We start from the raw sequence: 26,291 nt of genomic DNA, 5'->3' as shown, positions 1-26,291 counted from the left end.
GACAATAAAAGTCCTAGAAATTCAGTATGCAGCAGGGTTAACGCTTCTTGACTTTTACAGTGCTGAAGGTAAGTCAGGTTTAACTATTTGTCACAGTTATCTTCCAGTTAACAAACATTAATGCTTGTTTATCTTGGTGAAGCTCTTTGTGCAGCTCTTCCTGAAAGCTGCATGCTTTGTGGCTTCTTCTTTTACAACACTTGATTTACTGCCTTCAGCCATTGACACTTTTGTCCTGCATATGGTTAAATCATTTGACCACCATTATTTAGTATGAGAAAAATATGTGACAGCTGTGTGGTGCTTCCAGGGTCAGTCACGTGACTGAAAGCTATGAATTGAATTGTATTTAAACTTGAGTGCGATTAGTCGTTCTACTTGACCAATGAATGCGGGAATATGTTCAGATTCATTCTCTGCTTTAAGTTTTATCAGTGGAAGATGTTCAAATTCTTTTATGTATGTACAGAGTGAAAAAGATGGGAATTAAGATGTTTCAAGATGGGTTCCAGAACATGTTGGAGTTGATTGAAATGAAGTTGCACAAAACAACCACTAAAATTATCACATAGAAATAAATATTCCACTAAGCAAAGAAGTTAAGGCTAAAATAAGAACAGCAATAAAAATGAGATGGCAAGAAGTTTGGAATAAGGAGGAGAGACGAAGACATCTTTATCAAAATCAAGAAGAGAAGATAAAGTCATTACCAGACTTCGCATTGTACACTCTGCTTTAAAAAAAATAAATTATATATAAAATGAATAAGCATGAGTCTTGGAACTGTATTCTGTGTGGATTACCAGAAACAGAAGAGCATATACTATTAAATTGTTCTGCTTATGATAATGAAAGAGCATTTCTGTTGGAAGAATTAAAATAAATAGGGATAGAAATTATTACACTTAAAACTCTGTTTAATAATGGCTTGATTCATTATAAAATATATAATGCTTTAATGACTTACTTTTAAAAGTTATTGTGTTTAACCGGATTTTAGAAGTTATTTATTTATTTATTTTATGATTTAGTGTTTCCTCTTCCATCAATGCTCCACACACTCCAGCCAGTAGGTGGCGGGAATGCACCTATCGTTTGTTTGCCAACCGCCATAAAACTCCAAAAGAAGAAGAAGATCAATCGGACTTGTGAATGCAAACAGACAAACGTAGCAGATTACCGATCGAATCGGTCCATTTTTAGCACTTGCAGCAAATGTCTGCTAGTGTAGCTCTAAATCAAACCTTCATTATCCAGTTTGAATATGTATTAAGAATATAGAGTTTATAGTGTTATTTAATTCGACGTTGGATATTACACATAGGAAGTAACGCAGCAGAAGTCTCTCCGCGCGGCCTGCGATATGAATGAAACCTCCTCATGTTGGGTTTAACAGAAACACATCTCTGAACTAGCACCATTTAGCCAGTTAACGTTAGCTGCTGCTGGCTGGCTAAATTGGTAAGCCTATATCTATCACTCTTAATAAACGTGTATATATGTATATATATAAACAGACCTGGTCATACCACCGCTGCATGTTGGATCGTCTAATGAGGTTTATTGGCATTATTCAGTCGAACAACACAAACCATATGCTGGACGATACTGAGAACATGGTGCTGGTTCTTTTCTTTTAGTGAATAGCATTTTTTCTTCTTAGATGACTTTTGTTTGTTTGTTTGTTTTGTTATTTGTTGCTCTTGGATTGTTACAAGGTCGGTCGCTCCCTCTGATATAAAGAGATCCAGAAGACTTAATTCATCCATTTATTTATTCCCTGTATTATCATTATGGATTTGAATTTTTACTCGGATCTCTCGGACGGGACTGGTCAACATGTTGATTCTGAGTTCATGGATAACTCGTCTTACAATGGATATGATTCAGCGAACAAGGTACATCATGCACCTCTGTGCAAGTATTGCAGTCAGTTAGTGTACATTTGATCTAAATGTTTGAGTGGAAAAAAATTCACATTTTGTCCCGTTTATTAGTTCGCAGGTGGCAATGAATCATACCTGACCATCAGTGGACCTAGTCATCATTGGTCATCTGAGGTAGTGCTACAAAAACTCAGTTAGCTGGTCTATATTACAAATTCTAGAGTTTTTCTCTCTCTCTCTCTCTCTCTCTCTCTCTCTCTCTCTCTCTCTCTCTTTCTCTCTCTCTCTATCCTACCGGTCAAAAGCTTGGGATCAGCAAGACTTATAATGTTCTTATGCTTAGACTACATTTATTTGATAAAAAATACAGAAAAAAATTTCTGTAATTGTTAGTAATCTTACAAAATGTTATTGCAATATAAAATAATGTTGTCTATTTTCATATAATTTAAAATATAATTTATTTCTGTGATGAAAAGCTGAATTTTCTTCAGCCATTACTCCAGTGTAAAGTGTCACATGATCCTCAAGAAATCATTCTAAAATGCTGTTTTTTTTTTTTTTTGTTTTTTTTTTTGAATGATCAATGTTGGCAACAGTTGTGCTGCCAAATATTTTTTTCCAGGATTCTTTGATTAATAAAAAGTTAAAAAGAACAACATTTATTCAAAATATAAATCTTTACTAATAATATTAATCTTTGCTATCATTTCTTAACAATTTAACACATCCTTGCCGAATAAAAAGTTTTAATCTTTCAAATTAATTTTTTTATTTATTTGTTTAAAAAAAAATTATTGTAGTGTATACTGTTAGAAAAGATTTCTATTTTAAGTAAATGCTATTTTTTCTTTTTATAAATCAAAGAATCTTGAAAAAAAAGTATCACATGTTCCAAAAAAATGTTAAACAGTTTTCATAACTGATAATAAATGCACATATTAAAGTGATTTCTGAAGGGTTATATATTTATCTATAATGTATATTAAAATAGGAAAACTTTATTTGACATCATAATAATATTTCACGATATAATTTTTTTTTTCATGTATTTTTGATCCAATAAATTCAGCCTTGATGAGCATAAGAAACTGCTGTAAAAAAAAAAAAAACATAAAATTATCATTCTGATCCCAAACTTTTGATCGGTGTTGTGTGTATGTATTTTTATATTTACTTGCATATTTTTTATAATTATACCATTATATATTAAATTACTTGTTTTGTTTATTTTTCTATTATTAATGTAGAAAACCTTCTATACACCCTGTCTGGGTGATGAAGAGTTTGAAATTCCACCAATCTCCTTGGATCCAGATTCTGCGCTCACCATCGAGGATGTGGAAGCCCATTTTGGAGAACTGGCCGAACAGGCTGAGAGCTCAAGTACTTCTGGAGTTGGAAGTAGTCTTGCCAGTAATCCTGTGGTAGGGGGGAATGATCCCTCTTTTGCCTCGGCTTTCATGAATCCATCATCTCAGGGCATAGAGCACTTGAGTATAGGTGCGATTAACCCGGCGGGAGGAAGTGCACTACTGAGCTCAACTCTGGGTGTGGTAAGCTTTTCTTTTTCTATCAGTGATGATTTATGTTCATGTTTTTAGCGTGTAAGGATGGGCATTTGAACTGCTGTTAATGTAATGAGATATGGAGTTAATTGTAGATTGGCACACCAGATAATGAGTTTTTTTTTTTCTGTCATGTTTTTTTTTTTAAGGATCTTGGGCATTCTGTTGGCTCCCATTTCAGTAGTTCCTCCTCCATGACTATCGATGTTCCAATAAATGACATGAACCATAGTCTCCTGGGAAACAACCAGCTCACCACCATAGACCATTCGGATCTAAGCGCTCAGTTGGGGCTCAGTCTTGGTGGTGGAGCCAGTGTGTCAAAGTCTCCTGAACAACCGCTGTCTGCCACACCGTCCCCTGCTGGCTCGTTGCAGGATGAAGACATGGAGGACTTCAGACAAGTCAGTTTTTTTAGTTATGGGCTTAAATGGAGGCACATTTTCTTTGTTTTTCCATTTTGTAACATCTCCCCATTTGTGTTTCAGAAAACTATGCTGGTAGACTCCTCCTCAACCTCTCCGGCCATCATATCGCACCTCCCCAACTTGACGGGTTCTACCCAGCTTTCCTCTGCTCTACCAGCTGTGGTGAGGAGGGTGGGCGGTAAACCGGCCATGGTTCCTCTGACCACACTGGACACGGGAGCAACACTTGGAGGCAAAAAAGGAAAAAAGAAGAAAGATCCCAATGAACCACAGAAGCCAGTGTCAGCCTATGCTCTGTTCTTCAGAGACACCCAGGCAGCAATTAAAGGCCAGAACCCTAATGCCACATTCGGAGAGGTGTCGAAGATTGTGGCATCCATGTGGGACAGTCTTGGAGAAGAGCAAAAACAGGTGGAGTATAGTTTTTCAACGGCAAAAAATGCAGTCCATTTAAAAGATACACTACCGCTCAAAGGTTTCTCAAATATTTTTGACATCAAGTATGCATTACATTGATCAAAAGTGGCAGTAAGGCCTGGTTCACACGGGACGATTTTAAAATTGTCGGCCGATTTTCCAAACCTGAGAGACCCCACACACAGCGATTAAAAAATCACGGGTCTTACAGTTTTGGTCGTTCAGTGTGTGGTGTGCAGCCACACGGCAATATCAACACATCACACACGAACCGATTTGACTCCCGAGCAAAATCCCTCGAGATCAAACGTGACTTTAGAGTAAACAATCATGGCGGACGAAGAGGATGCAGTGGCCATAGTTTGTGCTTTGTTTTTAACGGAAAAAAAACATAAGAAAAACAAGAAAAGGCGATGGTCAAAGAGGTGGAGACAACGCGAGCATGGACTATACTTGCTATATCATAATATGGAGATAAGTTGTTGTTTTCTCTCATAGAAATGTTGTTACGTACTTACTACACAGATTAATAACTGTTGAAATAAACGTTCATATATTAGTTTCCATGTACTCTGGTGGACTGCAGTTGTGGATGTAGTTATGCCCATCGACTTTATTTGTATTTGTTATATTTGTTAAATATACGCCGGCTGTTTTGATTTTGTTTCCCGGTACTTCCTCCTCACCGCCTCGTCACCTCGCTTTCTGATTGGCTACACGCCACAGTCCACAGGGGGGACACCACACACGAGAAGAAATCGGGCAAAATAAATCCAACATGTTGGATATCCCCGATTTGAGATCGGAGCGGTCCCAACATTCTTCGAGCATAGGAGAGCAGTCTTAACACACCACACATGGCAGGAATATTTGAACAGATTATTTTACGATAATCGGAGCATCCTAAAATTGTCGGAAGGGGTGAATCGGGGCTAAAATTGGCCTAATTATCCTGCCGTGTGAACCAGCCTTAACGTCATAAAAGTTGTCCATTTAAAAAAAATGTTTTTATTAGACTGTCAACCATTGCTTGGACAAACAGATTGTCCCACCTCAAACTCACCATTGATTAATATATACTTAAGGGTCAATTATTGAAATGCAGCTATGTCTAAAAAGACTGCAAAGTCATTTAAAATTATGTGTAAACACTGTGCAACAAATTATTATAATTTTATTTTATTTATTTTTTTATTAACGTCATTTCATAATCTGAAATCTTCTTTTTCCAAATATTTCTTCTTCAGAAGCTTTAAAAGAAGGAATTGTATCTGGAAATGTATGATTCCCATAATTAAATGTAGATTTTATTTCAGGTTTACAAGAGGAAAACCGAGGCAGCCAGGAAAGAGTATCTGAAAGCATTAGCAGCCTACAGAGCAAATCAGCTTTCCAAAGTGAGTGAATTGTTTCTGGTTCTTCCTCTGTGAGTTTTTGATTTTTAGTCTAATTTCTTTCTTTTCTTTGTTTCTCATCAGTCATCTTCTGAGGTGGAGGATAGCACTCCTTCCACTCCTCCCTCTGTCCCCTGTCCCGTCACTACTGCTCCTGCTGCCCCTGCTCGTCCACGGCTGACACCCATCCCTGAGCAGAACACCATCACTAACATCTGCGCCTCCAATATCATCCTTGATGGGCCTCAAGTCACCACCCGTTCCCGCACGGGCTCTCTACCCCTGGCTTTCGGCCAGCCCCTGACCCCTTCCCCCAGCCCGACCCCCACTGTCACGAAAATCATCATCTCCAAACAGATGCTGCAGGGAGGTTCTCAGATCCACCAGATCCCCACGTCCATGGTGACGGTGATCCCGGCCGGATTGCGAGCCGTGCAGCCGGCTGCTGCCGGACGACAGCCTCCACCGCTGCAGCAGATGCAGGGCACCCCACCTCCACCACGTCTGCAGCAGATGGTACAAACCCAAGCTCCGCCACCTCTTCAGGCCAAGCCCCGTGGAGGGCCAGGAAGTTCCTTGGCTGTCACGGCTACACCACCTCCACCTCTTCAGATAAAGATTGTGCCTGCTTCTTTACACTCCGACCTGTCTACACCGATTATTGTTACTACAGCTACAAGTGCCAATCCTGTTATTGCCACATCCACCATCTCCGCCACAGTGCATCCCGCCGCCCCTGTTGAGGTGCAAGTGGAAGAACCCAAAGAGGAGTTGGTCACTGGGACAGATGAGACAGTGATTCGGGAGGAACCTGAAGAGGTTAGTTTTTCCCATAATTAAAAATTCCCCTAAAAATAAAAAATTGAATTCCAAAGCTTTTTCCAAAAGTGTTGTTAGCCAGCTATAGTTTTAGTTCCACAATTATGTGTTTCCCGAAACAATACTTAAAATGAACATATTTACATATGTTTTGATTCCCACTTACTTCCATTGTATGAACCAAAAAAAAACAGTGAAAGTCAATGGGAACTGAAGCTATTTGAGTAAATGATGACCGAGTTTTTATTTTTTGGTGACTATCCCTTTACCATTAACAGAGTTATTATAATTGAGCTTATTAGTAACATCCATACAGGAAACGATTTAAAGATCAAACACAAATCATCTCTTTGCACACAGCAAAGAGTTGTTCAGAGATGTTCTCTCCCTTGTTTTTCAGATGGAGGTGGAGGTAAGCATTGCTCCTGAGGCCTCGTCTTCAAATCTCTGTGTCCGTGCTGGGTGTACAAACCCTGCTGTGGAGAGTCGAGACTGGGATAAGGAGTATTGCAGCAATGAATGTGTGGCCACACACTGCAGGTTTGTTTTTTTTGCATGCATGTTTAATTTTTTATTTGTAAGGTCATATTCCCATGCTAGTGTCATGTTTGCTCTCTTGACAGGGATATTTTCATGGCCTGGTGTTCAATTAAGAGCCAGAACTCAGCCACCGTCAAATAAATGAAAATCCTGCTGTATCTGGGTCTCAACATGCCTGGATGTGACTTTTATAAGAGAACACGGCAGAATCGTACTGGATTTACGAGCGTTTTGTTGTAAATAGCTAAGGCATGAAAAAAAGCAGTGGAAAAACCATGTGTTTGTTTTCCACATTGAAAAAGAAAAGGACCCACGTGATTATTGTACTTTATTTGGAACGTATTTTTTTTCTACTCCGTTCTGGTCCAGTGATTTCTTTTTTTTGTTTACGTTACTAGTGATTTGAGTTTAAGTGGGACAAAATCTGAAGTTTTTATTTTCAAATACAGTAGTTTTGATTATGATGAAAAATGAGTATTAGTGAAACTCGACAAGTAATGCAATCATTCTGCAATTCTGTGATTTGTCTAATGCAATTTTCTCATGTTGTACTGACGGTATCTTAGATCAGTGTTCAGAAGTGCTCTCGTATCAAATCTTTTGGCCTTAGTTATGCTTTCTTTTCTTTGTTTTTAGATTGTGTTACAGAAATGATTCAAGTATTACTAAAAGGCAGCCAAAATGGAACAAGTTTCTGAAGTCATTGCTAACAGACCACTTTGTTTGTAGTGGTTTTTCAGTGAACTATAAAATAAAATTAAAGAAAGTGTCTGTCTATTGATGTCTTCAAACCATGTATTCTGAGCAAGTTAAGTAAATAAGTAAACGAGTAGTAAATAAGTTTTTTTTTTTTTCAGTCACAAAGCATATTTCTTGTTTAATATGATTCAAAGACCTTTTGTGTCTTTTAAACTGAAGAGTTTATAGTTTAATGATTTTCAGTTAATGGTCACATGACCAATTACCAAAATGCAAGTACAAATAAAATATTTTTTATCATGTTTTTTTTTTAAAGATAATTTGTATTTTATTAAAAAATATAATTTAATTATTAGCTTTCCATCAATATATTTTTCACAAAGCCTAGTTTAGGAACCCTGATCTTGATAATCACTGCAAGGTTACTTTAAATGGTTGATAAAAACAAGGTTGTTTCTCCTTAAATGCATTTGTATCACTACTGGAAAGACTCTCAAAGCTTCATCTGGAATCATTCTCAAATTTGCTAGCTTAAATGTTTGTCATTACAATTGTGGAACAGTTTTTCTTCAGTAAACCTTCTCAATTTACTTGAGGTCAATGTCCGTAACTGGTCTCAATTAAAAAAAAAAAGTCAGCCCAGTAAACAAAGATAAGGTTATTGTTTATTCAAAAAGAAAACTGAAATGTTTATCAGTGGCCATGAGGAATGGAAAAACAGGAAATATAGTGGAACAATTTCTTTTGTTGGTTATAAACTCACAAATCTAAGTTACTACATGGTTTTTTTTTTATATCAAACTAAAACCATACGATTGATGAAGCATAGCTGGTTAAAAACAAAGAATAAGACAAAGATTCACATTTATTTAAAAAAAAAAAAATCTCTCTGGCAATTTAAGATTTCAAGTGAAATGTTTGATTTCTCCAAATAATGATCTCACATTAAATGCAAGAAAGAATGTAAAACATAATAATGGGAAAATGTGAGCAGTAGTGTCTCTAACAAAGTTAAAGTTTTTTTTTTTAGCTTTCTAAAAATAAGCTTAAAGTGAACAAAGCTGCTAAGAAATAGTAACGTTTTAAAAAAACATATAAAGTACAAATTGCTTAAAAAATGATTACAAGGCTGTGAATCCGGCAGCATCCAATCATCTCCAGTGTTCAACTACACTTGAACCGGTCTAGACAAGATTTAGGGCATTAAAACAGTTATGACAGAAGATAAAAACATTCTTTAAAAAAACTTAAAAGTTTAAAAGCATCCTAGAACTATGATTTTAGTATTTACATCAAGCGAGAATCAGTCAAGCCTACTAGTGTTGGACTGTATCACTGCACCCTGTAATGCCCTGGATGTGTTACTCTTACAGGCAAGAACCTCATGAAGAATAAAACGTTTGTATAGTATTAGTACAGATGCAGCTGGGGGCAAAGATTACAATAGAAGAAAACGGTCCAGAAACACTTTAAAAAAAAAACATTTACAACATGATATCACAGAGAAAATGTGACCACAAAATGAGTCACCCTGACGTTCTTCCTGCCATTGTGTGCTAGATTTACGGTTGGATACAGTGGTTCTGATGTGAGGTAGAAATATGGCGTTTGGTTTAGGTCACACACAACGTTTGTCAGTTATTGAAGAGTTCGAAAGCTAACTGGCGCCGCGTGAGCGAGCCTGTGTTTCTCAAGGTTCTTGTGGATCCTAAAACCCTTTGAGCACAGGTTGCAAACGAAAGGCTTTTCCCCTGTGTGAAAGCGCAGATGAGCCTTCAGATTGTTTTTGAGACGGAAGCCTTTCCTGCAGTGCGGGCAGACGTGAGGTCTCTCTCCAGTGTGGAAGCGTTCGTGTCTTCGCAGGCTTTTCCGCAGAGCAAATGTCTTTTTACACCCCCTGCACGAATATGGTTTTTCACCTGTATGAAATCGCTCATGACGCTTCAGGATCTTCTTGCGTTTGAACTTCTTGCCACAGATCTTGCAGACATAAGCATTTCCATGTACGAGGACACCCTGCAGACGCCAAATGCCGTTCCCACACTCTTTAAAGCAGCACAGCCGACGTCCCGTATGGACACGCTGATGGGTTCGCAGGTCTTTGGGTGTAGAAAAGCATTTTCTGTTGGAACCGTTTAGCCTTTGTTCACTGGATGGCTTCAAGAGGTTGACAAGTTGCACAGAGCAAGGCCGTAACAGTTTGCAGTCGAACGGTGTTTGGCTCAGCTGGAAGCGCACCTTCTTCGCACTGGCAGTACTATCACCTGATGCCTGGCTGAGTTCAGTGGCCTCCGCTGGGGTTCTGCTGGATTGAGGAGGTTCTATGAGAGGCGACTTTTCAACAGACGCCAAAGAACTGACTTCCATAAGGCTAAGGTCCCACATAGTGTCAGTGGAAAGGTCTGCACTGGGAATGCTACCTAAAACAGAGCTGAACAGATGAGACTCTGGATCTACTATAGAGTCTGAAAAGGATTCCTGAAGACCTAAAAATACAAAGGGGGCGGGGGGTGAAATATTTTATTCTCACAAAAGTGTTACATTTTCTTTATTATTTACCAAAAAAAAAGAAAACTAAAATACATTAAATTACTGGAGCATCAAATGTTTTATTTATATATTAGAATGAAAAACTACAATTTATGTATTTAACTCTGGTAGTTTAGTATAGTTGGTTAGCTTCAAACAGTAACATTTTTTATATTTATATTTTTAAATATAAATGATTATGAATCAAGCATGTCTGGTTTCTTCATACCATTTTCCTGAATTATCTCGGTTTTCTTTAAGTCATCTGGCCATTGGGCTTCATGAATTAAGCCGTCTTCTCTGCCAATCCCCTAAAACAGGAAATAATACATTGTATACATACTGTATACACACACACACACATATATACATACATACATACTGACTTGTTCAGTAGTGAAAAGCAGCAGAAATGGCTAAATTAACATATTACAAAAGTTGTGATTTTTTTTTAGAGGAACATTTTTATTTTGCATTTACATTTATATTAATCAATTTGTACTCCAAGTCATGGTTCCTAAATGGGGCTCCGTGAGGGAACTGCAGGGGGGTCATGAGATGATGAAAAACTTCTTAGAAATGATATCCAACATAAAACAAAAATAAATGAATGGGGTCGCACAATAACTGCAATATAGCTTTAACAATTATCAAATTAAAGTCTGTGATTTAAATAACTGTATGGTCTTATGTGCTGCTTGTTTCAGAGCAAAGCGCAGGCAAATCATAATCCAATGTTTTCAAATTCTAATTAAATTCAGCGAGCTCAATCTCTGCATGTTCTGCAAGTTTAATCTATATTGAAAATGTGATCTGTGCACTAGGTTGACTTTTTTTTTTTTCTCACACTCCCAACATAATTCCTAACATTCTGCCAAAATAAAAGCACAAGGTTTGAAATCTTAAATAGCTTGAGGGTTTGAACAGTGAAGAATTTAAGACATAATTATTAAATATTATTGAAATTTAAAATGTAATTATTATGAAATAGTGTTTACTTCACAGTACACTTGTAACTTTCAATAGTAAAATATTTCTGTGGTCATTTGTATAATAAGTTACAAAACTAAATCTGATTCTAAAACAAAATTATGAATGTAATGTGGACTGAACGTCCAGCTACAAAGTCAAAATAAAACACTAAAAAAGATTAATCTGTTTTCTTCCATGTCATCTAACTAATAAAAGACACCAAAGAAACGTGAACACGCCAATGTGTTGTTTAATTATTATTGAGATATATATATATAATCTTGAATTTCTGTTTTTTTTAATGGCATTCAGTCGACAAATCTAAGAGAAAGTTTAAAATCAGCGCCACCTACAGTTTCTTTGAAGATAGTGCATGGAAGGTCAACCATGCATTGCAAATCCACAGCTTCTGGAGACTCCTCACAGAGTTTTTCAGAGGGAGAAAGCCCCTCCTCTCCTCTGGATTCCAGCAGACAAATCTCGTCTCTCTCAGTGGGCATGTACGGATCTGAATGGGGTGTGGGAAAAAACACAATACATTAAAAAATTCAGAAACATTAGAAAACTGGTCTGTGTGAATGAGTGCTGCAGGTTTTCTTAAAGCACATTATTTAGGGTTTTAAGAGCATACTGTCCTTTCAATCAAAATCCTTTAAAGTTTTGAACCAGCTCTGCTTTACATGAACAGGTGAATAAAACCATAGACACACACTGGTTAATAAACTTTGTCTATCCAAAATACTTTGACTATAAAAATGTCATAATGATGATTACTTATTGCTCATATTTAAGAAAGGCTGCACACACAAATCACTGTATTTTTTGCATGAAAACAAAGCAATGGTCTGCAAAATTTAAACTGCTGCAAAGACGGACTTTAACCTTCAACCGACTGCTGCAACTACTTTTAAAAGTATGGCAAACCAACTATTCCTTAAAATTAAACAGTACTTATTTTTGTTACTTGTTATTTCAAACAATCCGATAATAAATAATACATTTTCAGATTCAATACCTAAGTAACTATTTAATTGTAGTAGTACTATTCCAACGGTGACTTTTATCTATTCATTTTGTCTCATTCATTTACTCACTTCTTTCAGTTTAGAGCATAACATGAATCAGCAAATCACATATAGATGTAATATAGATAGAGTTCAATAAATTAATTGATACAGATAGAAAAACTGCAATAGGGATATGTTTGGTTTGAATCAACACCCTAACAAATCAATATGCATTTACTCTCTCCACATTGCTGTTTTGAACTAATATTTTATCACTATAAAGAAATTTTACTGAAAATATAAAAACTTAGGTCTAATATCTGGTCCAAAAAGTTACAAGTAATTAAGTACTAGTACTTTATAACCTAGTAAAAAGTAACTAAATACCACTGGAATAGAGACTAATAGCTCAAAAAGATTAAAATACTAGTATCTAATGAACGGTTACGAGGAAAAGAAAACTATACCAGCCACTATATATTAATAATAATAATTAAATAAATACCAGTAACAAAAAATTGATACTAGGTCATTTTAAGCAATATATAATGCTACGGCTTGCCACATACGATAGCCCGTACTTCCGGTGCACACTGAATTCAACTGTGAAAGTAAAAACAAGCGACGTGCACAGCGAGAGAAGTGGCTGTTGTTTACGCAGACAAACATACCCTGATGGTGGGACAGCAGTGTCTCTCCTACTTGCACGCCGACGCTACAAACCATCTTTTCAGAGAGATCAGTCAATGCACTTTTCATATGAGCCCTGATGTCAGGGACACACACCAGGTTTTCTTTGACCTGAGCTTCTCTATCGACCCTGCAGCCATGGCAATCCAATGCGCGTCCTTCGAAAACTTTCGTTATCTCCACGACGGCCACCTTCAGTAATACCTCCATAACGGCTGCCACCTCGGCCTGAAACCTGCACACGGACTCGGACATTGTGCTCGTGTTTTGAACATGCACAGTTATATTCACAATGAAAAAACAAACGGAGCGGTCGTGCAGTCGTTTGTGGTCATTTCCACATGGCTAAGATGGAAGTAATGGGCGTGTCTGCTGACACAATGATGTATGCACGTATAACCGGTGGCGCCAAATCCAGAAAGTCGCTCCTGATAGATATATCTAATATTGATAGCAAAATATTTTCATATGATGGTGTAGTTTATTCTAGAATATCCATTGTTTAAAAAAAATTTTCTTTACAGAAAAGTTAGTCCATTCTTCGTCTTGTTTGCACTGCATGTTGACATCTATTTTAGTTAAAAAAATTTACTTCGTTATGAAACTTATATAAAAAAAATGGCGAGATATTCCCTTCAAGTCGAAAAAGAACAAATATTATATTCATCGGTTGTTAATGGGATGTTATATATAGGCGTTGCACTCAAAAATGGAGGCATGAACGCAAAGGGTTAACGAGAGGCTGTTAGCCTATTATATTTTGATTAAACATCAAAAAGGTCAAAAAATTGATCAAAAAAGATCTGTAGAATGATCATTTAGAAAATAGTGCTAATTTCCATTTCATGCCAAGTTTTCATTCCCCAACAAGAATACAAAATTATACAGCTAATATAAAAAACATTTTGACCTCCTAAGGTTGACTTCCTTTACTGACCATTTGATGAAAAAGTATTGAATGAATGTATCCTAATCGGAGAAAGTGTCACATTTGGAACAGGAAAGCAATAAAAGTCAGAATAATGAGGCAAAATAAATAAATAAATAAATAAAAAATATCACAGAGACACATTTGCAATATCTATGTGAGATGGTAGCATCTTTTGTATCGAAAACATCAGCTGCTGTATGAACATCTGTATCCTCGGCATGACACTATGCTAAAATAGAAAAGAAATACAATGGCATATTCTGGATATGTAAAATCCATATTTGAAATATTTAGGACACAATAACCTACAAACGCATATTGGTAATGTAAACATATTTGTAATATCTAATAAAAAAAAAAAAAAAACAATAACTGTGATTCACAACACTTTATTCCAATCTGTTTTTATTTTAAGACTTAAGAGTTAAACCAAGTTGTCTTTATTAATAAAAAAAAAAAAAAAAAAAAAAAAAAAGTTCATTTTTCTGTAGAAAACGTGATTTACTGCACTTTTTAGACACAGAAGGAAGGCTGGACAATCCCTTCTCTGTCTAACATCACATTAGGTCACATCCTATCTTACCAAAGAAAGAAGGTATGACAAATGACCTTGAGGAAAAGCCTGCTTAGCACCTTTAGGTCCTATCACAGTGGGACAAACAATCCATCCACATATTAGTACAAATATACATTGAGACAATAACAACAAATTTAACAGATGGATGTACACTTAAATAATGTTGCTGCTCACTCTGACGATCTAAAAAAAAATTTGGTTGCATTTTTATGCTTAAAAGTCAGGTCCTTTTTCAATGTATTAGTGGTGTGTTTAACGGCCAATTACAGTGTAATGAAATGAAAAAATGGATGGCAAAGAACTGGAAGCAAGACATATTTTGCTAATAATTTTGAATTTAGAAGTGACGTCAACATTCGAAAGTGAATATCTGAAGATTTAAGAGAGAGCGTGGTCTTTGAATAAAACATTGGGTCAATGGGTGAGAGAATGGTAAGCACATCCCTAGATGTGCATGGAAGGTCACAGTTAAATGATGTCATTTTTAACCTTGTGATATCCGCCAAAAATTAATGAAGGAATTTTTATGATGTTGATTATTCAGACAGTTGCAAATAAACAGACTTTAGTTTGGATAATATGTGTAAAATGGTACAAGTTTAATCGTCGTCGTCATCGTCGTCGTCATCATCGTCATCATCATCGTCGTCATCATCATCATCGTCGTCATCATCGTCGTCATCATCATCGTCGTCATCATCGTCGTCATCATCATCGTCGTCATCATCGTCATCGTCGTCGTCGTCGTCATCATCGTCGTCGTCGTCGTCATCGTCGTCATCATCATCGTCGTCATCGTCGTCGTCATCATCATCGTCGTCGTCATCATCGTCGTCGTCATCGTCATCATCATCGTCATCGTCGTCGTCGTCGTCATCATCGTCGTCATCGTCCTCATCAGGATCAATTTTGTTCTCTAGCACGTCCTCCAGCCAATCCTCCAGCTCATCAGCTGTTGGCATGTCATCAGCGTCATCCATATCAAACCAGATACTATCAGCCTGCAGAGGATACAACAGCTCAGTCTCGAAAGACACGACACACAGCAGATTAATCCTACTGTGAGAAACTTACATCATCCACCTCCACTACACCAATCTGAGGTGAGGAAAGGTCAATGTCGAAGGTCTTCTCCCAGTAGGGAACAAGCTGCAGGTCACAGAGACGCTCTCATCACTGCTTATGTACTGGAATCTACTTTCACAACAAGGATTATATTTGGAATATTGCACAATTCTTAGCACAATAAAAACCATAGAGTTACCAAAGGGAAGTCATCGGGGTCGATCCAGACAATGCTCAGGTCGGGATTGTCTGTGTTATCCTCTGCCACCTCTTTCACGATTTCAAGGAATTCAAAGCCATCTGCAAGGACCCCCAGAAAACAGCAGACACGTTCAAGTGAGAGATAAAGTTGTATTATGTTCTTAATTGACAGTGGCCTTGATCAGCTTAATAAAAATGTCTCATACCTGGGTCTCCCTCCTCAGCAAAAGCAATTATATGCTCGCCATCAAGAGCATCCTCCTGTCAGAAAATGATGGTTACAGAACATGAAGCAAAAGATCTTGTGGTCCGCAGTCACTATATCAAATCATGAGATTACATCTTGGAATACCTTTGCAATGTCTTTGATCCTTCATTAAGAATATCATTTACTGTACATTAGTTTCCTTGTGTCTAGCAACAAATCTTTTTCTTAAAGATAATCTTGTGAATATACTGTTTATGTCCTGAAGGTAATAGCAGTGCTTGCAAGGCAGCATAAGTTAAGTGTTTAAATTTTCTGAAAGATATGGACCCTTTTCACAGATTATGATTATGTATTTCTGCAATAATTATCTTAGCAAATCTACAGGTTTTTTTATACTTTCATTTTTAAAGCTAACTTAGTAAAAAATAAAAAAAAAAGCTAAATGCATCTTCCTGAAGAATTTGGTTTGTTGTGGTTCGATGTTCTGATCTAAACATAGATACAGGAAAGAGCTATTTTAGTATTGTTGAGACACTATTCGTTTTAATTTTTATATTTTCCATATTAATTGTAATTTTAGTTCAAGTTTTAGTAATTTTCTTGGTGTGTTTTTGTCACTTTAATAGTTTTTGTTTAATGGTTTTCATTTTATTTTTAGTTAGCCATAACAACCCTGATACAGGACATCGCCTCAGGGCAGATGGACAAATAAATAATGTGTTTTTGTTTTGTTTGTCGATTTTTTTACCCATTATGAATGATCCATGGCTCATTTGTTGTAACAAGAAACCTTTATCTTCTACCCACAGGCTAATGACGTATGCATGCAATTTTCTTGTGGAAATTGTCCCAGCAGTTTATCAAAGTTTACTTGGGTAAAATAAAGAAATGGTTTGGAAGGTTACAGTTACATAGTGTAGCTTAAAAAAGTTAGTGTACATTTACATCACCTTACTTTTCATTACATACCCTTGGCATTAAATTATAGACGGTTAAATCAAGGAGGTCTGTAATACCTGGAGAGAGCTATCCATTAGCATTCCCATTCATCTCAATGGCAGAGTGAAATTATCAACAAAACAAACTTTGAAACGATTCTGTATGTGAAGTGGTTCAAGCTGAATTTATTGTAGCAAACTGTCAAAAAAAAAGAAGAAAAACAGAATGTTTCAGCAATATCAAGTGTTGCCTTGCAAGCACCGAAAAACTGTGGTATGACTGACACAGCATCAGCTTACCCAGATCTCATACATGTTGTGTGGCTGCATCTTCCTCAGCGTCGGCCTGTTGAGACATTTTCAATAATGTTCACTACTGATTTTATTTCTCAATTTAAACAAATGTTTTCACGTCAGCCAACACACCTGTCATTGTCCTCGATGAAGGCAACAAGCTCTTTCTCACTGTAGGGTTTACCAGGGATGACGACGGGTTCATCCATGAAGGGCTCGTAGAAGTCCACCTCATTCAACTTCAAGTCTAGACTCTTAGCAACCTGCAAACAGTGGTCATCAAAAGATCAATGGAGAAACTGTCAATTTCAGGGCTTTTTAACTTCAGGGTAAATTGAGATTGCATAGAAATAAAGGTGTTGCTTTCAAAAACTACTCGTGCAGATTAACTTTTCATTTGAATACAGTCTAAATATTGCTACACACTACAACTGATTTTGCCGCTGCAATAGTCTTTATGCACTATGGACACCCATAAAATATTAATACATTAGTGTAAAGTTTTAGAAAAGTAGCCAAAAGAAAAGAGTTCCTTTGTTTATTAAAATTCTGCTGCCAGAGTTAAGCTAGTGCCATTTCAAAGATTCAGAAAGTCATTTTAGCATAAATAAAATTATATCCAGATGAGATAGTGCTCCTAGGTCAACATATGTTGTTGACCCTGGAAAAACATTTTAATAAAAAAAATGTAGTCTTGACCATACACCTAAACCTAACTAATTCTTAAAATCAGAGAAAGTGATAAATGTATGGCACTGATGAACAAGCACCAAACCCTGACTGTAAGCCTAAACTTCACAAAAACTATAAACTGGTTCTTCAAATCTGATTGGTTAATCACAATGTTGTTCCAAGGGCAACAAAGATGTTGATCCAGGAACATGTTGCACTTGGTAAAACCAGGTTCTGCAGATGAGATAAGATATAAAACCTAAAAGTCACCAGAAAGTCCAATAAAATTGGTCAAACTAGACTTCTGTTGGGTTGTGTAAATAACATTTACATTACGTTACCTTTGGACTAAAGGTGGCAAAGAACTTGATGTGTGGATGAAACTCCTCTGCTGCGTCTTCATATTCTTGGTAGTCTAAAAATCACAACGCCACAGATGAACTTCTCAAACAGATTACTTATTTTTAAATGGGGAAAAAAATCCCATTGCATGGCCCATTTGGATACGTACGCTCAGATTTCTCACTCTTGAAGAAACCCACCAGCTTGATATCCTCCTCAATATTGTGGAAACCTTTCAACTCTCGCACATTGTCAATGATCTCAACTGGATCCTCAATGAGCTGGGAAAAGAGTTGATTAGATAGGGGGGAAATGAAAAGAATATGCAATAAGGAGAAGTTGTTGGGGGGAAGAATTGCAGGAAGTAAATTAAAAATGTGAAAGAAAACAAAAACATATCAGCACCAGGTATAAATTATTCTTCACATACATCATAGACGAACTCCACCAGTGTGTCCGCAGCAAGCTCTCCATCATACTCAATGACCTCGTCCTCGAAGAAGATGTAGACACTGTCTGCTTCATCCAGACCTGAAGAGCACAAAATAGAATTAAACCTGTGAGAACCAAGTGGGAAATATCCACCAGAGGTCATGCTTGTTCTTCTGCTGACATCCTATAATTTAACAAGTCATCTATACCAGAGGAAATAATAAATCATCAAATAAATCCTAAAACAGCAAAAACTAGTTTTGAGAATTTCCACCAGAAACACAATCAAATCCAATTTATAAAAAATGACTTGATTGATCCTATTTCAAAAATGAATGACCTATCCCTTCCTCTGCCCTATAGTAACAGACATGGACTTATTTACAGACAAGACAAAACAGACAACAACATGAAGCATTTACATAAACATCAACATTTTAGGTTAAGGTTATGTATAAACAAAAACATGTATTTTAGGTGCTATGACTGAACACAGCTTTCTTTTTCTTCTTTTTTTTTTTTTTTTTGCATGATTTTATTAAACATTTTTATAAAACTGCATGCAAATGAGTTCATTAGAAGTACTAAAGTAGTTTTTTTATATGGAGTAGATCACATTACATTATAGGTATGGTAACATTTGAGTGTTTCTTAAATGTGCTTACCTAATTTCTTGGCAACAGCTTTGTCTGCCTTCTCGTCGAGTAGGCCGATACCGATGTCCTCATCGTCAAGATCTTCCAGGACTTGTGCAGCAAGCTGTGTAACAAAACAACAACAAAAAAGTAAAAAAAATATAAAAAAATATCACAGTAACAATCATTTTGAATGTCCTTCAGCTTCGTTAAACACCATGTGTGATTTAGTTGATGTTTAAATTCATGTTAGTGGTTCCCTCACATATACCCTGTTCACACGAAATAACTGTTCAGAGGAAAGTTCCTGTTATTTTGGAAACACTAAAGTAAAGTGACTTCTTGTTTTAAGCTCATTAGGGTTTGTGTCCTGTCAGCACAACCATTATGTATTTATTATCAAAATGAGAGCTGGTTTTAGTAGCTGAGTACAAACACACCGTGTTGGACAAGGACAGACAGCTAATTTGTTTTCTGCCTGCACAGATATTTCAGGCTGTGCCGTAAGAACTGTGGTTAGTTTCGTCCACAGTCTTACATCCATAAAAGCCGTCATCAAGAGCGCTGCCCCTGCACTTTCTAAATCGGTGTGAAACTTGACCCATATGATGGACAGCTGCTTCCACCAATCACAGCGCTACATGTGCCTGCTGAGCTGCAGTAACAGGGTGTTGGCGTGGTGACAGATGCAACCAACCATTGTGAGGAGCCAATACCTATACATACTCACACATGTCTCACTTTGAGTATTTTCATCCATGTAATTCTAAAATTATCAGTATATATTAGTGACTTCTAAACATATTTGACTTTGTTTCCTCCATGCAAACAAAAGGGCAAACAATGTGCTAAGTAAATGCTCTTCTCTATGTAATTACTATACACTGGGACTGAAGCCTTTAAGGTTCAAAACTAATGAAAAAGCAGAATAAACATATCATAACCATGTGTAATGTCACATGCATGCAGAATTTAAAGTCTTTTTATGTCATGTGGTAGCTTTGAATGAAAAACAGACTGAATTTCAAGTCATTATTTCACTGATAATTTTCCCCTCAAGTGAGCTGTTAACGCATAGATATCTATAAGTAGATCCCTCATTTGACTTGTTCACATATGTCACCATGTTCGCAATCTTGGAACGGTTAACATTTCAGATGCTGCTAAACACTTCTGCAGATCTGTTATGGCGGATAGCTTATGTAATGCTCCTTATGTGATATCGTAGGTATCTATGCATTAACCGCCATGATCAAATCAAGTCAATAAATTAATCAGAATGTATCCTTCAGATCATCCTGGGTTACGTTTCCCAAAATCAACTATGGAAACACACCCCTAATCAGATCATTGTAGATATCTGGCACAAAAAAATGATTCAAGAATCGTGAAAAAAGATTTCTCATCAACATGCCAAGGAAAACTTATTTTAATAATGAAATACATTTTCAGTCTGAGACTTGGAATTTAGTGCATTCATTGTATGGACGTTTATGTTATTTTTTATGGTAAAATTTCGAAAACTTAAATTCTCATTCACTGTATTGAAATGTATCCTTTTTTTCACAGAAAAAAATCATTCAGGTTCGGAGCAACATGAGGGTGAGTTAAAAAATTTAATTTTGGGGATGTATAATCAAACTGTTAAGTTTGTAAGTTAAATGTAAGTCAATCTGTTAAATGTAAGTCATAAATTGTATTAAACTGTCTTCTACTTTCAAAAATCAAGTTGAATCTTGTATAATATGATCACTTAAAATAATGGATTTATTGATCATATCATTTTGTGAAAATTTGATTTGTAAAAAGTCTTTAGGGTTTACACAACTATTTTTGTTGTAAATGCGCTATCTGAGATTTGAATGCAAGTTCTTTCAGTTTGTTTATAATATGAGCATCAATATTTGAGTGATAATTCTTCTCTATAGTACCGTACCTTATAATAGGAGAATATTTCACTTATTTTTATTATTATTAGTATTTTAATAATCTCATGTTTTCCTATCAGTTTAGTCCTATGCATTAGTGCAACATAATATCTTAAAGGGAGGGGGGTATGTGTCTGTTAATCAAATCTTAGGCTAAACTCAGCTAAAGGCTTAAGGCCAAATAGACCACAGCTATATAAGGTGATCCAGAAAAAGCCATTAGTCAACAAGAGAAGATTTTTGCAATGAATCTAGATAGAGTTTGCTTATGACAAATCAAAATCGGGTGATAGAGGAAGGAGGAGAAGACGTTTAGTTCAATACACAGCAATGGGGTAATGCACCCTTTTTCTTCCTCTTTGCACCTCTCCATCTCTTTCAGTCATACATTCATAGCTTGAATGTATATTCGTCAATTCATAAAATTCAGTTTAAAATTCAGTTACAATAGGCCTAAGGAAATGTTTATGTCAACAATAAGTTAACCCAAATTTGTAAAGGAAATTAAACCAGAGCTCCCTGTGCTGGTTGGTGTAAATGAAAGCATATAAGTGTTTTTATAAGGGAAGAAAGCAGATCTTCTGGTATGGAGCATCACAGCATTCTGTACCACACAAACAGCTATGGCGTCTATAATTAGTGCTGCTGCATAGACCAACCTGGACTATTTTGGCAAAGTGGTGGTGACGTTCAAGTTTCTGGGATCCGCTGACAGGTACAGTACTATGCCCAACACTCAGTCCTCTCAGCCAACACTACAGATTTCATGCTCCTGCGCCCAGACAGCACACCTGCTGTTATAAGTTATTATAACTCACATAACATTACATCAGCGCTGGACTGCTGTGATGCATTTTTTACCGCACACATTCCCCTCATATCTATGGTCTATCACGAAAAAGGCTTTGCATAATGCACGGCTGGAAAATTATTTTGGACAATGTTTATAAATGTTAATAAACCAACATTAAACAAGGGTCAGATAGTAGTCTTCAACACACTTAACAAGGTTAATAATAATAACAATACAAATAATAATAATTTATCATGATTATTTCATTGTTATTGTTTATTTTAAAGAGGTCATATGATGTTGCTAAAAAAAAAATATTTTGTGTATTTGATGTAATGAAATGTGCTACCGGGAAGTTGTGGCCTAGTGGTTATTGAGTTTGACGCCTAACCCTAGGGTTGTGGGTTTGAGTCTTGGACCGGCAATACCATGACTGAGGTCCCCTTGAGCAAGGCACTGAACCCCCAACTGCTCCCCGAGCGCTGCAGCATAAATGGCTGCCCACTGCTCTGGGTGTGTGTTCACGGTTTGTGTGTTTACTGCTGTGTGTGTGCACTTTGGATGGGTTAAATGCAGAGCATGAATTCTGAGTCGCTTTTTTTTTTTTAAAGCACATCATTCTGAAAAGCGAGGTGTGCTCTGATTGGCCAGCTATCCAGTGTGTTTTGATTGGCCAAATACCTCAAGTGTGTGACGGAAATGTTGTCCCTCTTAACATATTGTGATGTCATGTGTGACATGATGAGACAAAACCAATAAATCCCATTACAAACAAGGCATTTGTTGAATCCAGTGGGGACATAATTACTAATTATAATGACTTATACAGTCTTTTTAGGCATTGTGTTGCGTATCACGCCACATAAACATAAAACCATGTCTGCATTTGTGATCGGAGAAACATTAAACAAGCACTACTCTACACTGCTCAAAACTTGCGTTTTAACCTTCAGTGGCAAATCCTTTACATTTAAAAGTCAGAAACGCCAGACTGTCCTTGCAAAGTTGGAATTGCCAAACTTTATAGAACCAGACACCAGTGTTGTGGGCTGCTCTCACAGGAAACAGTCCTCTTCCTCTGTAAAATGTGCTGCACGCATCTGAATATTTGGGTTGGACTGTTCTGGAACAATGTTGTAAATACAATTTATCGACTGATTTCTAGTTGTGTCCTTTTTTGGAAGGCCAAACCAAGTAGTTTTGCTTTCACATGAAACAGCGTCTCCTCCACATGGTGCCGGCTTCAAAAGCGAGAATAAAAGTTACGCCTTCTTTCTTTGTGTGAACATTTGGGCGGCGATATGCAAATCTTCCCACATCATGATATAGACATGTGGGGGCATGTTAGAACAAGCTTTATCTGAAAGGTTGACTTGAAATATTAATGTGAATTATTTTTATACTATTTGTGTTATTTTATTAGTATTTATATAGTATTTAATAATATCTTGAGTTTGCTTTTATTTTTATTTTTCTTTAGTTTTAGTTTGTTATTTCAGTACTTAAACTTATTTTATTTCAGCTAGTTGCCAAGGTAACATATCTAATGGTCATTTAAGATCATTTATGGTTTTTCGAGTTGTCACCTTTATTTCTATAGCACTTTGCACAATACAGATCGAGTCAAAGCAGCTTCACAGAGATAAACAGGAAAATAGCGGAATCACTTATGGAAACTCAACTATAAAGACATTTCAGGTTTTGCTGTAAAGTAGCTCGTGTAGACAATCGTGCAGTTTAGCTCAAGTCGTTTCAGTGTTGGTTCAGTTCAGATCAATAACAGTGTGAAGGTCAACAATTTCGAAATAGGTTCAGTTCTACAAAAAGGACCTAATATGTGTATTATCTTTTATTACAGCTTTATTAAATTTATTATTATTATTTTAATAAACATTAACCACACTGTTGTCAACAGCTGGCTAATCTCTGTCTTCTTACGCAATCTAATACAGTGTTACTAATGATTTTGGCCCCTGGCCCTGTCCTTCAGGCCCTACATACTGTACTGGTATTAAACATAAATAGAAAATATCAATATTGAAGCTTCAAAATGCTAGAAATGTTATTTTACAGTACATTACATAATCTTTTTTAACATTAGTTTTAGTACTTGCCTGTCGACAAACCCAAGTGGAAATATACTGAGTCTGAGATAAAACCAAAATAATAATCATTTTTTTCTTTGAAAAATGACCCATCCAGGCTTATGCTCAGAGTGCAAATATACTGTGTGGTGCATCAGCACTTTTCTGAACATAGATGCCATAGTTCAGAGTGTTTTCATGGCTGGTGTAACAGGCCCCACATTCCCTTGGCTCTGGTGGACTATACTTTTCCTTCTGATCTAGAGCAAAGCCTCTGGTGTATATAAATAATTAAAGTAATTGTCCTCTATCAAGGTTGAGCAATCAAAAACTATGGCTAATACTAAGGCTAGAAGCATCAAATTATGGTTTCAGCCACCCACAAGTAGATAAATCTATGCAAATCACAATATTTTTGTCAAATTCAAGGGCCATGCAGTTATGTTTACTATCAATGTAACGTTCCATGATCCATAAGAGCAGATCTATAACATGCCCAGAAGTAAAATATTGCTTGCTATAAATAGCCACACAGTCATTCCTGTTGCGCTGAACTTGCCTGCTGGTTTCAGGAGTCTTTGATTGGCATTGCTCATGCAGCAACACATTTGACTATTTGCTAAATAAACCTGTGGCTGGCTATATCCTTCAGATGTAGAAAACAAAACTGAAATTAAGACAGAACTTCATACAAGAAAGGGCTCTTTACCAGTCTTATTTTGACTTCATTAATATGCAATTACAGTATTTATTTAATATTTTAGGTTTTTTTTGTACTTATGTGCTTGTCATTTTTATTCGTTTTATTAAATATTTATATTAAAAACAAATAATAATTTCAGTTTAGTTTCAACTTCAACTTTAAACCTATTAACTATTCATTTCATTTAAGGTTTGTTTAAGGTATGTTTTCAATATTTCAGCTTTATTTCAATTAGAGGTAAACAATTGTTATTAGTTAACAACAATGGTTTTGACATTTATTCTCAAGAATTTATGTGTAAATATGTTCTGCTCTTATTAAAAAGCTGCACAATGTGTAAAACTCACAAATAATATGTCTAAATGACTTAAAATAAAAAGGTTAGACACGTTATCTAAATAAGTGATGTCTGTAGCAGGCTCATTACATGTGTGCATATACATGAATATTTTGGCAAAATGAGTAAATCTGATAATCTACATCTACTCTAAATGGTACTCCACCTTTCACATGTCTTTAGTAAAGGATTTTCATTAACCTCTACACTCAAAACCTCTACACTAAAAAATACTGGGTTGCTTTCGGGTCAAAATTTTGTTCAGATATGGGCAAACCCAACCGTTGGGTTAAAATCTTATTTAAAAATGTAACCTAGTAGTTTGGTTTATCCATATTTGTCTCACATTTGGGTTGAAACAACCCAGCATTTTTTTTTAGAACACATGCTTCAGAATTGTCCACAGTTACACTGGTTCCAGGTGCTACCTACAGTATAACCCCATCATAACCCCATCCCCTTTGGCCAATTTCTGAATCAAACCCACCTCAAGGGCCAGCTCCTCAATCTGGAACTGTTTCTGGGCGGCTTTGCTGGATCCTACGTGCTCATGGTAGTACACCACCATCACGTCATATTTCTTCATCACAGACTTGAAATTCTTGGCATTTAGGTCGTGAACGCGGTCCTTTCCATCATACTCAGGGATGTCCATACCCTTCTGCCCCCATGAGAGCTGCCCGAAGGTCAGAAGGAGCCCAAGGAACACTAGGTTCCACTTCATGATTCAATACTTAAGATGGGAAATATGTAGTTCCAATTAATTTAAAACAAACTGCCTAATTCATAAAATTACGTTAGAAAGAATGTGTGATCCCCACCACCCAGAACAGACAAGACCAAGTCCTGAGGCCCCCTGTATGAAACCCCTACACACGGGTAAAAGAGACGAGTAACAGGGTCAAGAGCGTTTTAAGGGGGTGGGATTACATGAGTGCATGAGAGAGAAAGAGAGACACTGAGATTGATACGAGAGAGAGAGAGAGGGCTGCTAAAAAAGAAAGAGACACTATTCTTCATGGAGTAAGCCAGACTAGAGATTGGAGCAAGGCAAAGTAACCAAACCAAACTGATTTTTTTTTTATATGACCTTTAGGGAAACAGAAAGTGTGTGTATGGGACAACAAAAAAAAGTAAGCATGAATGAGAGATTATGAATAATGAAATGGTATGAGATGGAAAGGGATCTTAAGGCACACATG

At 36.5% G+C, this 26,291-nt stretch overlaps 3 protein-coding genes across 3 annotated transcripts; 1 reads left to right on the top strand and 2 right to left on the bottom strand.

Moving 5' to 3' along the window:
- The first annotated feature begins 1,126 nt into the window (after positions 1 to 1,126).
- On the top strand, positions 1,127 to 7,827 carry LOC113119815 (TOX high mobility group box family member 4-A-like). The gene is made up of 10 exons (XM_026289487.1): positions 1,127 to 1,461; positions 1,719 to 1,898; positions 1,998 to 2,060; positions 3,137 to 3,442; positions 3,604 to 3,858; positions 3,943 to 4,293; positions 5,616 to 5,696; positions 5,778 to 6,512; positions 6,913 to 7,052; positions 7,136 to 7,827. Exons 2-10 carry the CDS (start codon positions 1,794 to 1,796, stop codon positions 7,191 to 7,193), a joined length of 2,094 nt encoding a protein of 697 aa, XP_026145272.1. The 5' UTR covers positions 1,127 to 1,461; positions 1,719 to 1,793; the 3' UTR covers positions 7,194 to 7,827.
- Positions 7,828 to 8,404: 577 nt separating this feature from the next.
- On the bottom strand, positions 8,405 to 13,619 carry LOC113119834 (zinc finger protein 502). Its single transcript, XM_026289510.1, has 4 exons — positions 12,931 to 13,619; positions 11,606 to 11,760; positions 10,510 to 10,591; positions 8,405 to 10,237 (listed from the first exon to the last, which is right to left on the bottom strand). Exons 1-4 carry the CDS (start codon positions 13,202 to 13,204, stop codon positions 9,390 to 9,392), a joined length of 1,359 nt encoding a protein of 452 aa, XP_026145295.1. The 5' UTR covers positions 13,205 to 13,619; the 3' UTR covers positions 8,405 to 9,389.
- An 846-nt stretch (positions 13,620 to 14,465) lies between these two features.
- LOC113119825 (calsequestrin-1-like) lies at positions 14,466 to 25,988 on the bottom strand. The gene is made up of 11 exons (XM_026289497.1): positions 25,577 to 25,988; positions 19,275 to 19,368; positions 18,608 to 18,708; positions 18,347 to 18,458; positions 18,177 to 18,250; positions 17,296 to 17,426; positions 17,170 to 17,215; positions 15,930 to 15,984; positions 15,722 to 15,822; positions 15,532 to 15,606; positions 14,466 to 15,458 (listed from the first exon to the last, which is right to left on the bottom strand). Exons 1-11 carry the CDS (start codon positions 25,811 to 25,813, stop codon positions 15,057 to 15,059), a joined length of 1,428 nt encoding a protein of 475 aa, XP_026145282.1. The 5' UTR covers positions 25,814 to 25,988; the 3' UTR covers positions 14,466 to 15,056.
- Positions 25,989 to 26,291: the final 303 nt, after the last annotated feature.

This window comes from Carassius auratus, chromosome 2 (genome assembly GCF_003368295.1).
Source record: "Carassius auratus strain Wakin chromosome 2, ASM336829v1, whole genome shotgun sequence".
Classification (NCBI taxonomy): Eukaryota; Metazoa; Chordata; class Actinopteri; order Cypriniformes; family Cyprinidae; genus Carassius; species Carassius auratus.
This window is presented reverse-complemented; position numbering and strand designations above follow the sequence as displayed.

What these genes read in the sequence shown, in the direction of transcription:
- LOC113119815 (XM_026289487.1), top strand. Translation starts at nt 1,794, where the DNA reads ATGGATTTGAATTTTTACTCGGATCTCTCGGACGGGACTGGTCAACAT. An exon ending in GAGCAAATCAGCTTTCCAAA is followed by an intron (nt 5,697 to 5,777) that starts GTGAGTGAATTG and finishes GTTTCTCATCAG; the next exon opens with TCATCTTCTGAGGTGGAGGA. An exon ending in TTCGGGAGGAACCTGAAGAG is followed by an intron (nt 6,513 to 6,912) that starts GTTAGTTTTTCC and finishes CTTGTTTTTCAG; the next exon opens with ATGGAGGTGGAGGTAAGCAT.
- LOC113119834 (XM_026289510.1), bottom strand. Translation starts at nt 13,204, where the DNA reads ATGTCCGAGTCCGTGTGCAGGTTTCAGGCCGAGGTGGCAGCCGTTATG. An exon ending in GCACTATCTTCAAAGAAACT is followed by an intron (nt 10,592 to 11,605) that starts GTAGGTGGCGCT and finishes TTCCTGTTTTAG; the next exon opens with GGGATTGGCAGAGAAGACGG. An exon ending in CGAGATAATTCAGGAAAATG is followed by an intron (nt 10,238 to 10,509) that starts GTATGAAGAAAC and finishes TTGTATTTTTAG; the next exon opens with GTCTTCAGGAATCCTTTTCA.
- LOC113119825 (XM_026289497.1), bottom strand. Translation starts at nt 25,813, where the DNA reads ATGAAGTGGAACCTAGTGTTCCTTGGGCTCCTTCTGACCTTCGGGCAG. An exon ending in TTGCCACCTTTAGTCCAAAG is followed by an intron (nt 17,427 to 18,176) that starts GTAACGTAATGT and finishes CACTGTTTGCAG; the next exon opens with GTTGCTAAGAGTCTAGACTT. An exon ending in ACCCCGATGACTTCCCTTTG is followed by an intron (nt 15,607 to 15,721) that starts GTAACTCTATGG and finishes TGTGACCTGCAG; the next exon opens with CTTGTTCCCTACTGGGAGAA.